This window comes from Perissodus microlepis, chromosome 7 (genome assembly GCF_051167445.1).
Source record: "Perissodus microlepis isolate ML-2025 ecotype Zambia chromosome 7, ASM5116744v1, whole genome shotgun sequence".
In the NCBI taxonomy this organism is placed as follows: Eukaryota; Metazoa; Chordata; class Actinopteri; order Cichliformes; family Cichlidae; genus Perissodus; species Perissodus microlepis.
In genome coordinates this window covers 7,336,581-7,349,781 of record NC_140467.1, presented here as the reverse complement: position 1 = coordinate 7,349,781, position 13,201 = coordinate 7,336,581, and the positions used below count along the sequence as shown (strand labels likewise).

At 41.3% G+C, this 13,201-nt stretch overlaps 1 protein-coding gene across 2 annotated transcripts; it reads right to left on the bottom strand.

The window, feature by feature from the left end:
* Window positions 1-754: 754 nt before the first annotated feature.
* Window positions 755-12,859, bottom strand: rassf8a (Ras association domain family member 8a). Of its 2 annotated transcripts, none has more exons than XM_084933057.1 (6): window positions 12,478-12,859; window positions 7,507-7,706; window positions 5,329-6,128; window positions 4,956-5,153; window positions 4,434-4,578; window positions 755-2,613 (listed from the first exon to the last, which is right to left on the bottom strand). In XM_084933057.1, exons 2-6 carry the CDS (start codon window positions 7,607-7,609, stop codon window positions 2,492-2,494), a joined length of 1,368 nt encoding a protein of 455 aa, XP_084789183.1. In that variant the 5' UTR covers window positions 7,610-7,706; window positions 12,478-12,859; the 3' UTR covers window positions 755-2,491. The 2 variants fall into 2 exon arrangements, with proteins under 2 accessions (XP_084789183.1, XP_084789184.1); XM_084933058.1 differs by having other exon boundaries at window positions 12,663-12,859.
* Between the last annotated feature and the right edge of the window lie 342 nt (window positions 12,860-13,201).

Below are 13,201 nucleotides of genomic sequence, written 5' to 3'. Positions count from 1 at the left end.
ATGAATAATAAAAATATTAGAAGTTCAATGGGTGGAATGTAATGCTACACATCAGCTGACAGGTCACAGCAGAGGAATGTACAGTAAGCCAAGGCTTTAAATAAAAGTCATGTGATAAAAGGGGTGATGAAGTGAGATTATAGTCTGTCTGTACAGGCTGAAGAAAAACAGGGGGCCCTCATTCCAACCTGTCAAAAGCTTTAAACAAGGTTAAAACCAGTCTTTGTTGTTGCCGTTAATTGGCTTGTCGCAATATAATTTTAATATTAACATGGTATTCCAGTTTCTCACCCTTTTTTTTTGTTAAAGCAATCTAACGGTATAAACAAGTTCATTATGCACGTTTCATTATTGATGGAATAAGACCCACACTACAAATCCAACAACAACAAAATTCAAAAAAAGTCTTAATTATGGTACAAAAAAGAAAAACCCTTGAAAGTTTAGATTCAAAGTTTAGATCGTTTTTGGTGAAATGAAGTTTCACCAAAAACATACTTTTTACTTTTTTTTTTTTTTTTTTTTAAAAACAGCTCATTTTCATATTCTAACATTATTCTTTTTCCTCACTGCATTCTTTTTGCATGTAAACATACCCAACTCCTGAGCATTTCCCACCATGTTTGCCTCAATTACAAAGTAAATGTCTCCCCCTACTGGTGAAAAGCGGAAACACTATAGAACGTAGTACAGAATCCTTTTCATTTACACCCATGGGCTGTTTTTAACACTTACATCAAGCACCAGCGACACATTTAATTTTGTCAGATGGTTTATTGAACCATGCAATCCATGTCATATCAGCAGCCTGTTACAGCCATACATCTGTCAACACTTTGCAGTATATTAAGGCAGAGAAGAAGAAGAAAAAACAACAACAAAAAACAGGTTATGTACAGTCGACATCTTACGCTTTTCTAGAAGATATGCAGCTGTAAACAACGACCATAACTATGAGACAGTACTGATCCAAACTACAGTATAAATGTGCTGCATGACAAGTAATAAATCTAAACTAATGTTTACTTCATTTTACAGCACTACTGTTATGGTGACAATAATACACCAAGGGGAAAAAAAAAAAAAAAAAAGCATGAAAACTAATGTACTTTCCTTCCACAGGGACACAAAAAAACAAAACAAACAAAAACAAAACAAAAAAACAACAACTATAGAAAAAAATACTATATACTCTTTGCTGCTGTGCCGTTTTAGCTTCTCTCACTAATATCTACTCACATTTGGTCTAAACTGGCTATGCTCATTCCTTAAATGGCCCCACTAAAGATTTACTGTACATTATTTGAATACACCCACTGTGGAATTGATATAAGGCACTTTGATGTAATTAGCAGCTGGACTACAACCCAAGGAGTTCACACGTTTGTGTTCGCGTGCGCGCACACACACACACACACACACACACACACACACACGATTTACTACTTAATAAGGGCTTCATACCTTGGCTATTTTGATGCGCATAGTTACAAACAAACTCTAATAGACACACTAGCTTAGCTGGAACTATCCACCCTATTACTACATGCCTCCATTTTCAGATATAACTAACAGATTAAATGGAGTGTGGTTGCTGTGCACATTCATATATGGACAACATAATCATGCATCAAGACCTGCCTATCTTTGGCCATATGATAATCAAGAAAAACAAGCATAACACATTTGGCAAAAATATAGTGTGAGGACACAAAATGAAGAAAAAACAAACAAAAAACAAAATCAGTGTAAAAGGATTAATAACACCATTTCAGTGTGCAGATATTACTGCAGGAATGAGGAACAGCATTGGTATGACGGTAAATGCACCGCTTGGTAATAAAATATACTAATCCACTAAATAAAGATGAAAAGTAAGAAAACATATTTACAATAAGCCATCATTTTGGTGCATACAGAATGCAACATTCTACAGTAAGGAAAGCATTTGTGCATAGTTTTAATTTGAACAAAGATCGCAGGAATAGATTCTGATACGCAAAATGATGGATTGTTCACAATTTTACTCTAAGTAGATCCTTCACTTATTTAAGAATCAGCTGATTTTAAAGACATAAGGTTCATAGGTTCACATACCCAAAATTCCAAAGGCAATAGTTTTGATTCACCATGCTATGCAGAAAACAATAAACATCATTCAGCAGGTACTGAAGTGAGAGTACATCAGGTGGATATGTTTATAACAAAAGGCCAGATGTTTACATGGTAATTTATTGGTTCTGTTATCATTTTTTTTTCATGCCATAGCTGCTAACCATCTCTCATTCCTACCAAGTGCTCCATGCCTTTTAGTCAAAGATTACATCTTCAAAGTAAAGGTTGCCTTAATTGAGAAAAAAAAACAAAAACAGTGCATAGTAGTGTGCTACGGAGGCATTCTGTACTAAAATATCAACTTACAAAACTGTTCTGGGGTGAAACTGGCTGTTGGCACGGGGGCAAGATGTGTTGCTTCCACAGCAGAACCGTCTCACACATAGATCCCTTCTGGGTTCAGACCAGAGCTGAGAGGACTGTGAAGGGCCCGGAGATGATTGGGCATCGGGTGGGTCGACACAGGGCGCTTTAACGAGCCAGACAGGGGCACTAAATCTGACAACAAATATAAAAACATCACCAAAATGAGAAACAATACTCTAATTATCAAGTGCATTTCAAAATTTTAATAATAAAAGCATTGGACTGTGGCAAGCGGCATCAAAGACTAACATTTAGCATTTTTTTAAATTTAAAACTTGATTTATGATCAACTAATGCCTCAAAGCTTATGAATAAATGCAAATTTTAATGGTGAGATTTCCAAATGACAACCATTAGTTAAAAACATACACATGCTGATGATGTAATGCAGTGTAATTTTGCTAAACGGGCACCAGGGGGCAGGACTGGGCCATGCAAAGAATCAGCCAGTGCAGTTAATTTTAATGGCCAGGAACTAAAGCCTTGGTTGATTTACACTCTGCACTGAAGGTTACAAGAAGATCATCATCAACCCTCTATTATTACTTTGAGAAACTATTACCATGAAGTGCATCTCAGAGATCCAATGGTGTAAACAGTTCAATTCAATTAGCACAAATCCAATGTGGCATACATTATTACACCATCAGTATAACCAAACTATATAACCAGCTTCACTATATGCACAGTAAATGGAATTCATTCAGATGAATGACTTCATTTAAATAAAGCGATTCAATATTCAGTATTAATAAACGGAAATCCAGGTTTTTATTTACTTAAAAATAAATGCTCAGTTTTTAAGGTGTGAATGTGGAGTACCAAAATCATTCCTATGCATGAGAATAAAGGCTTAATTATTATCATATTTATGCCTTTGCATTTATACATTTGGTTCTGAGGTTGTTTTTTTAATGTTTTTACAAAGGCTGAATTGCAAAACTTAAGAGTTATATCCAACTGTGGGTTGGTATCGTAAAGTTTTTAACAACTAGCTGGATGATGGTTCATTTCCTTTGTTGCATTACTTTCTCACTGAGTGCTCTTAACTTATGTGTCTGACGGTTTCTTGTAGGATGAGATAGCTTTGGTCCAATGACCCACCACAGAAACTTCTGAAGATGTGAAGGAGTCAAGAATAAATAAACGTAGCAAACAACTGCTACTAGGTCTCCCTTTATCCAGACTGATGCGGAGATTAAAACTGCCACTGAAGGGGGTAATAAACTGGGTCTGAGCCCTTTACCTACCACAGTTTTCAGCAGGATAATCTCTCTCTCTTTCTCTCACACAAGCATACACTTAAGCTTTTATCCTACATAATAAAGAACTCTCACTCTTGCTCCCTATGAACATACATGGGCATACTGAGCTCCCTAGCAACCTTGCCTTGAGCCTTTGCCTTCCCAGTTTAACGAGTCAGTTGATGGGACAAGGTGAGGGAGAGCCATCGAGATACTAATTTGAATCCCTAAAACCAAGTCTTGGCCCTCAGCAGTTAGTCTCTACCTGCTGGTCCAAGGTGAATACAATCCCTACAGTTTACAATGAGATTAAGCTCAAAGAAAACAAACACTTAAACACACAGCAGAGTCATTTTCACTCAGCATGCTGATAAGACACGAGGCAGCAGAATAATGAGCACCTCGATGGAACAGACTGACTGTATTAATACACAGGCAAACTCAATCTCAGCTTTCTTACTTCATTAAAAAATAAAAAAAAAAAGATCACGTTAAGCATGTGAAAAACCACCAAAGGCACGCTGCACTATGACATACCATTAGTTCAAAGCGCTTGCTTATGAAACCACTGTTACAGACTCCACACTTTGGCTACAAAAGCATCCACATTGCAATACGGAGTTGTAGTTACATATTTTACTCCAAAGAAAACTCCTCCGAAGACCCGAAACAGCTACTTATTCAATGTTTGGAAGAAAATTTCATTACCTATACCGGGGCTGTTGTGGGTACTTCCTTCCTCAGCAGGTTCAGCTGGCAGTACAGTGACCTTGGTGCCAGTCTGCTTGATGAACTGCTGCAGGTTAACCTGCCTCAGCTCCTTGGTCAGCTGCTCCAGGTCATGCTGCATGTCCTTCAATAAAAAAAACGCAGCAGTGGGAGAAATTATTTTTCAGAAGACCGCAAAGCATTACCAGCAGCTTCAGACAGCTTCTTTTTCCATGAAAAGTTCAGACAAATGCTCAAAATGTTTGACTAATTAAAAAACAACAACAACAAAAAAACCATCACATAGAACAACAGCACTTGTTTGTTATCAGTGGTTTGTTATCAGTGTTTCCTATTGATTCTAAATTGAGTGAGTAATACTCAGCACTCCTCTATCACTGTTCCTCACAGATTAGAGGAACAGTGCTAAAGAAGAGCTTGCTGATAGAGTTGTGTTACAATTACATCATTCTGCAGCAGTGTTTTCATAGAAAGTTTGCACACTGCATTCAAATCAGTCACCTGCAATTTCTTGCTACTCTGTCCAAGCGACCTGTCCACAGCTTTGCAACTGCTCTCCAGCTGGACAGCCTGTCTTTCTTGGGCCTTCAATTCTGATTTGATCCTAAGGACCTGAGCCCGAGCCTCAGCCTCACTGACCCACTGCGTCTCCTGCCGCTCTCTCTGCAGTTTCTCTTCTTCCAGGCCTGCCTCTACACCCTGAAGGTGGAAGAAAAAAAACAAAGAAACTAAACTACTCAGGAAAAGGAAGGAACCACATGCTACAATACACAAAAGATGAATAGAAAGTCTGTAAAACCTTTGAAACAATGATAAACACTTATTTCCCCCCACAAATCCAATCTAACAAAAAAAGCTCCCACATACAACACACCTGCACCATTGCCAGTTTCTCCTCAATCTCCAGTTCACAGCTCTGCAGACGCCCACGAAGCTCCTGCAGCCTTTCCTCCAGCTGTCTCTCACTTTCGAGCTCAATTTGTAGCTCAGTGGCCCAAAACTCCTCTTCCTCCATCTCCACCTCATTCTTCCTCAGGTACTTCTCCAACCTCAGGATCTCCTCTATTAACCCTCCACCTACACCTGGGTTCCCAGCGCACCCTTCACCTCGCCCCCCTCGTCCTTCAGCCCAGACTTGAAGTTCAGCTTCATAGGCCTCAAGCTTTTTTTCCAACACGTTGAGAGTCTCTCTCTGCAGACCGACCAGCCTGACCAGATCTTCCATGCGGCAGGCCCAAAGGCTGGGGGACGTGGTCCCGATAGTGGGTCCAGCATGGTGAAGACTTCCTCCGTTTCCTAGAAGAAGCCTTCGTTTGGCTTCAGCTTCACCAATCCGGCCTCCGCTCAGTATCTCCCTAAGGCTTCTGGGTGCACCAGTGAATGTAAGAGACTTGCGGCGGGGTTCACGACGGCGAAGGGAGCGATCATTGGGATGACGAAGCTTTGCAAGCGGAGGGAGGCTTTGTCGATGCAGACCGCGTTCTGGCCCCCTGAGAGGGGGCCCTTCTGAGGGGGGTCTTTCAGTCAGTGAAGGACCTGTGCGGTGCAGGATCAGCTGGACATCACCAGCATACTGGCCCCAAGTGTTCAGGGAAGCCACGGGGCTTTCGTGAGGGGCTAAGTGACGCTCAGTGTCGCGCCATTTTTCTACAAGAGTGTATCTTCCAGTGCGACCTGAAAACAACACAGTATAGCACATTTACATTTACGTGACACCTGCTGCTAGAAAAAATCTCTAAAACAAAGTCATAGAAATGCAGTCGTGATGTGATCAACATACACCAAACATTAACTAAGAAAACTTGGGTCCTAATATTCAACTGGATGTTGAGACGACAAAGTCTGAAAGATGTGCGTCTAGCATTCAAACTCCAGAGATCCCATTCCGATCAGGTATCTGTGGGAAATGCTGGAAAAACTACATTATGAACCTAAAGACCTGCCACCAGCAAACCAGTGCCAAGAGTCCCACTTTAACACCATATTCTGGCAGGACAACCAAATATTATGCAAGTGGTTTTAATTGATTGGTGTTTACAATCTTTCCAACCTTTAAACCATTAGCACACACAGATTAGAATGATGACCTCATTGGAATGAATTTTCTGGCTGCATAAACAATACCAGTTTACAATTTCACCCAGCTTATTTACATGGTTTCTGAAACACCTTATAGCTGCACAGATCTGCGTTGTTGGGGTGTTATTAAGCGATTTCAGCTCAATGAGCAATCCTTATACAGTACATTTCATTCAATGATTATAACAAAGAAACTGCTTTCTGCTGTTTAGGGAAAACGTAGACACAACACTTAGTAGTAGAGTGCAGACAGAAAAGGTTTAAGTACCAGATCAATACTGATGTCTGATCACTTAACATGGCGTTAAAAAGCAAAGGAGGGGGCTCAGAAGTGCTGCTTTCTCAGTTTGGCAGGAGACTGAGGGATGAGTCAGACTTTCCTTCCTCCTCCCCCTCCTCCTCCTACCCTGGGCTTTGTGGAAAGTGATGTCAATACAGTATGCTCAAGTGCCCCTATTCTTGCAGGAGCCATATGGAAAGAGAGAGTAGGGTGTTGAGATCTAAGGAAGTACCAATGAAGCCTATGACCCACTACATCTCTGCAGGGACTTAGCATGTAGGCAGGAGAGTCTGTTTTTTCACTTCATTAGGACTTACTTGGCATTTAGGGGATTTAAACCAAGATTAAAGCTTTGTGGGTTGGCTAACGCATAAAAATACACTTGATGAAAGTTAATGTCTGTTCAGTGTTTGTGGTATTAAAAAAAATTATTGTAAACTATTCAACCATTGGGCCAACATGTATAAGAAAAATAATTTATTATTATTAGCCAATTATCAGTGTCTTTTTACAGCAGGTGTAGCCTTTCATGTTTTCATGACATTTTTGTGCAGAAATCAGTTACTTACTGATGCATGACAATACTAATACATTCACACTACTTGAATCAAGAGATGCAAGACAGTTCTTGAATTTTGAATGACCTTCTTTAGGTGTGCTTATTGTAGCTTTCATAAAATAGGGATTATTTACCTATGGCCTGTGCCAGAGCAATCACCACTTCCTGGCAGGTGGTTGCCTCAGTGACCCCACAGACAACCCTCTGGACTCCATCCACCCATACCTTGAGCTCCATGCTGGGTCAGAAGCAAGGGGGCCGGGTGCTGCGTGCTGGCCCCAACATTACTGAAGGTGGCAATGGCAGGGCAGCGGAAGCCCCTCTGATTAATTCGCTGTGGAGAGAACAAGGGGAAACAGGAAGTCTTTAGTCTGCATGTACTCAAGGCCAAAGGTGTATACTTCCTACTTGTTAACAAGAACCCAGTTGAGAAGGGAAAAATAATAATGTGGAGGTAGAGTGGCGCTATTTTCGGACTAGGTTAAGGTAAGAAATAATCCAGTGAGAGTGACTCAAAGAGGCTGGCATGCCAGGGCCAGCTGGCCATAACGCTGTTGTTTTGTTCTTCTCTATGAATAGGTACATGTCTGTTGGGGGTGCAGGAAGAGAGTGCCAGGAGACATTCCCAAGGCCAGTTCCTGCTTTTGTACAGCTGCGACGAAAGAAAGATTAACTCAGTTATGCAGGGTGGACAGAAACAGAGAAGGAATGTAAATGTAATTTAAAACAAAGGAAAGAAAGAATCACAACACAGGGGAGTAGAGATTCGTTTTGGATGTGTGCTCACGGTTCTGTAAAATGGCCGTGGCATGTATATCGCATTGATAGAATCCCGTATTCTCCACTGTGGAACAATACAGCAAAATACAAGAAAAGCTGTATCCTCGTGAAGTTTGTTTAATATTAACATTGACTGATTTATACCAACAGCTATGTGGCTATGCCTATGAAAGCTGGTTACTTACACAAAGATGTAAATAACCAGTGACAAAACACCGTACATGAAACAAGAATCTACACGGAGGCATCCGTCGACATGCACTTCAAGGACAGCAACCGAATGAATGCATACTTTCTCTGCAGACCTGTATCACTCTCCATGAATCTAACCTTCAATGCACCTACACTACTGTGTCAAAAGGTTCTTTTGTTCACCCCCCGCCCCCACCGTTAAACCTCCTGTACGCCCCACATATCCTCTGTCCACAACCACAAATTCACCATCGCCAATTGTTTTTCTAAATATGGTCAAGACGTTGTGCAGTGCTACAAGGTATGGTATGCAAGAATAGAGAAACAGAAGTAGACTTCTTAATAATATTTACTGTTTTAAAAGATGGTCCACAAAGCCTATCAGAAATTTAAGTTGATATTTTTAAAATGATTGTTTTTAGAAATTTAAAAACAGCCAAAGTGTTGGATTAAAAAATAAATAAATAAAAATTTAATCCTCCAATTTTCATAATACTGACTGAAGAATTTTGTACCCATCTGCAATACAAAAAGCAGAAAAGCAAAAACCCTAGGTAGTTTCAATGCAGTGTGTGTCATGTATGCATGTGGACTAGTGTCATCTAGTTTCAGTCTATTCTTGGCACATTATGCTTGTAAAGTGCTATTATCCTTCTTTTAAAACAGAACCTAAATTGCATTACATGCTTGAAGGACGAAGAGGAACATGAATAACGGCCAACACATGCAGACGCTTAGATTTTTCTGCCATCACCCAAAAGACCTTTTTCCAGGGGGGCGTAGAAACAGTAACAGGCACTGATTAGGTCTTGATGCAAAGCAGTCATAGTGGAGCAGCCAGAGGTGATCAGCCATTCTGATTGGAAGAAAAAAAGAAAAAAACTATAGCAACACTTCCAGACTAATGGCATCTGGCTGAAAAGGATTTTAAAAAGACCACTGCATGGAACACTTTGTATTTCACTGGCATTAGAAATATCTGCTGGCTGATTCAGGGCTTCTTCTTTGCAAAAGCTCTATAAGACTCAGAGGGGAATTTACAAATGTCACTCGGTTTAGTCCAGGCTTGCAACATTTGTATTCATTACCATTAACCCAGAAAACCCAACTGATGATACAGGCACAGCGGTGCGGGGCAGAGTGCCATCCTGAGCCCTGCAAGCTCCATTCCTCTGGCCAGTCAAAGCCACAGCCTGGGGAGATGCCCGCCTGCTGATTTGGGCAGCTTGTGTTTTGCCAGAGAAGCATTTCATAAGACAGAGAAACACTCCAATTTCTGCAAATTCTACTTAAGCGCATTTGAGCCATGATCAGCTGCATAAAAAACATCAACCCCAAATGACTTTAGTGACTGCTCACATTTGTTTCGGTCTGGTATTGGTTAAGTACCACTGACTGATGACGAAATCTTCTTTGAGTAGTGAGGTGTACGAGCAGAAATGAGCAGCCTGCCTGGCCTGCTGCTGATGACACTTCTCCAGACCTACAGGAGCACACCAAGCTGGCAGGGAAAAGGCTTCTACTGGCTGCTGCTGTAAACAAGCTACCATATGCTCCTGTGGGTGTTTCAGCACAACCAACACATTTTCAGTAACAAACAGTATACAGAAATACTGTAGGAGTTTCAATGTTAGAGCTTAAATACGGAACTGCGTCTTGGATTTACAGTCTGTCAGCCATCGCGATCTGGCAGGTGTATTGTGCATTTTATCAGTATGCTGAACAAGGGGACATCAAAGCCAGTGTGCTTCACCAAGGAAAAGGCCTGTAAAGCAGCAAAAACAAAACAAAACACAAGACTATAAAATAAAATGTTTCTTATAAAATTCCAGTTCCTGTCTATATTCGCTAACCATTGTTCAACAAGGTGGTAAACAACGCTACTAGCAGAGGTTCAGGCATTATTGGAATTTGTATTCAGCATCTTTATTAATAAAGATTTATAGCAGAAGCCTTCTGAGATTTAAAACTCCCCCACACTGCTGTTAACTAAATACAATAGGATCCTTCTTACAGACTGGAGCAACAAAAGTCTTCTCTAAACCTTCCAGCCTATTACTTACCAAACTTTAATTCAAATTGCACACCCTGCAGGGTAGCATGTAATTAGTAGCAATTTATACTCTGCTGTAATTGGTAACAGACCTGTTGTGAAATAGATCTCTGTGAGCAGCCAGAGACAGATGATGGTTTTATTGTGGAGGCGACTGGGTTGGAACAAACTGGAGTAATCTACTGCTTCCCTTTTAGTCAAGCGCTACATCTACATAAACAAGTATAATCCCTGGCCTTAAATCACTTGTGTGAGGCAAAAGTTTTTAATTAATGTAAGACACGCTGACATCATGGAACAATTGTGGCTAAAAGTTATCCATCTTGCACTGATGACCAGATAAAGAAGTTCCTGATCACAGATATGCCAGCCTAGAGTGTGTACAATGTCCTGTGCAACTGTAAACATCACAGAGCATGGTAAGGACCAGAGAAAAGCCTTGATCCTGGAGAGTGGAAACTGATAACATACAGGGTATGCATTCCTGGGCTGTGAGAATCCAATAGGCCGTGACTAAGAGATAAGAAAGCTATGGGGTCCTTTGCATAGTGATACTGGTGACTATGGAAAATACAACAGTAGGTAATGGCACCTAAATAACATGAACCTACAATAATAATAATTACAAGGTCAGAAAAATTGCGTTTGCAAGGCTCAAACTGAGGATTCCCAATTGATGGTTGTTGTCCATTTATTGCACCAATACTAAATCCGCTGAAAACGTAGCAGAAGATAATGGATTGCATTCAACATACTTATTACATGTGAAGCTTTTTAAATGTGTGTGCCTTAAGTAAATGCCCCAAGCCACCAAAGTAACCCCAAAAATAAGGACAAAAATGTTTCCAGCACTTCCTCGGAATTTGTGTTTTCGCTCTGAAGATAGGAGAGTTTGGGATTAAACCCCCATCCAGTTAGGCTACACCCAGCACCCACAGCTCTTGGGATGTCTCCAGTGGCCCCTTGCCCTGGAGCTACTCCTCTCTCTTTTTTTCTGTCTGGTTGATATTAAACTATTAAGCGCTGAAGCAACCTCCCCCATTTGGGAGGTCAGTGCTGGCAGAATCTGGAACATCTGGACAGCACGTTCAGCCAGCAATAATGCCGCCTTTGTTCCCTTGCCATATTCTCTGCTCACTAGCCAGCTTTAAAGAGCCAGAGGGCCAAGCAGAAGGCTCCTGCAGCAGGGCAGCACAGCGGCGGCTCAGCGGGGCAACCAGAGGCCTTTGGCCAATTTCTTTTACATGTTACTGTGGTTTGCAAAGCTGCAGCTGTGCGTCAAACTGTTGCGTATGCGTTTATAGAACTCAAATGGTTTTTACAGGAGCAACTGAAGTGGCAGCCACGAAAAAATGTGCCAATTATATATATTTTTTCCAGTCTGTAGGTGGTTGTTTTCAGCCTGGTCTTCATGGTTCTTTACAGAATGCAGAAAAGACCACCAAATGACTCGATTCCGCTACCAAACCCAAGTAATGCTCCAAGGCTGCAGAGAATAAGACATTGTGCAAGTGCAACAACTCTACAGGTTGGTTCTGCTGCACTTGGTGTGTGTGTGTGTGTGTGTGTGTGTGTGTGTGTGTCAAAGTGGTTAAAGCACTGGAGCTTTAGACACAATAAACCAAGTGGCTCTATATGCAGATTATTAAATTATTAAACATGCATACATACTTTTGAGACCATACGAGCCTGACATATTTGCAGAAGAAGCTGCAGCTTACCCGATATTGTGGAAAAACCCGGGGCAAGCCAACACAACAGGGGCAAACATAGACTGAGAGCACGTCACATGATTGTAACTGACAATATTTCTAAAATTCACATGAAAGAACGCAAGGAGCATTGTGAGCTGAAACACCTCAAAAACAAGCACCTTCTAGCTGCTTGTGTAGCTCGAGCAGTAGTTGGTGTTGAGTGGGAGGAAGCCGGAGAAATGGCGATAGTGGGCTGTAGTGGGTCCTGAGCAGCCCAACTAAATTCTACTACAGAAATGTTTCCGTTATCTCCGCCTTACACGCAACTACAGCGGGCTCAGCTGCGGCGCAATCTGCGAATAATCAACGTTGCGTAACGGTTTTACCTTTGCTGGATTAAAGTTAGTCCTTCCTGTCCGGACTGAAGTTTAGAGGGAAAACACAGGTAGAGGAGAGAATTCCGCAAAATTCGTCCTCCTTTTTCAGCATTGCCCAGTAAATCACTACCAACGAACTGCGACAAAGTCACGTTTCGAAAACAGAAAAAAAAACAGAGGCTAAGGAAACCCACCGAAAACAGATGAACTGACGCTTCAATCCGCGGTCCGAAAGTTTGTGTCAGTCCTCTCTAGGCACACAGTCTTTTGCGGTCTCACCAATAAGCTGCGGAAAAAGCCCCTCTCCCCCGTTTCATTACTCCTGCTGGTAAATACATCGCATTGGAACTGGGACGCACCGCAAGGCATTGTGGACTGTTTTAAAGCTGCAATACACTGTGAGGGGGAGGATGACTTCCAGCCAACTTTTACAGATCCGCAGACTTTTTAAAAGAAGAAGAAAGATACCATGCAGGGTTTTCTTACATAAGGAAATACTGGGATACGGGGGGATGTCGCGTAGGCTGTGACTGAAAATCTGCCCGTGAGAGAGCGAAAAAGCTTTGAACTACAGTTAGACTGCACCAAAAGAGTGAAAAATAGACATTTAAACACCATCGTGTTTCACTTCCAGTTCTGTTGAGACGCCATAAAGGCAAGCTCACATAAAGAGCTGATAAATCAACATTGTATCATCTAACTGAAAAAAGGTCAAATTGGTGCTCTGAACACT

Coding starts and splice junctions, on each gene's coding strand:
- rassf8a (XM_084933057.1), bottom strand. CDS start 7,609: ATGGAGCTCAAGGTATGGGTGGATGGAGTCCAGAGGGTTGTCTGTGGG. Junction 6,129..7,506: donor TGCTCTGGCACAGGCCATAG/GTAAATAATCCC, acceptor TGTTGTTTTCAG/GTCGCACTGGAAGATACACT. Junction 2,614..4,433: donor CCACAACAGCCCCGGTATAG/GTAATGAAATTT, acceptor ATTTGTTGTCAG/ATTTAGTGCCCCTGTCTGGC.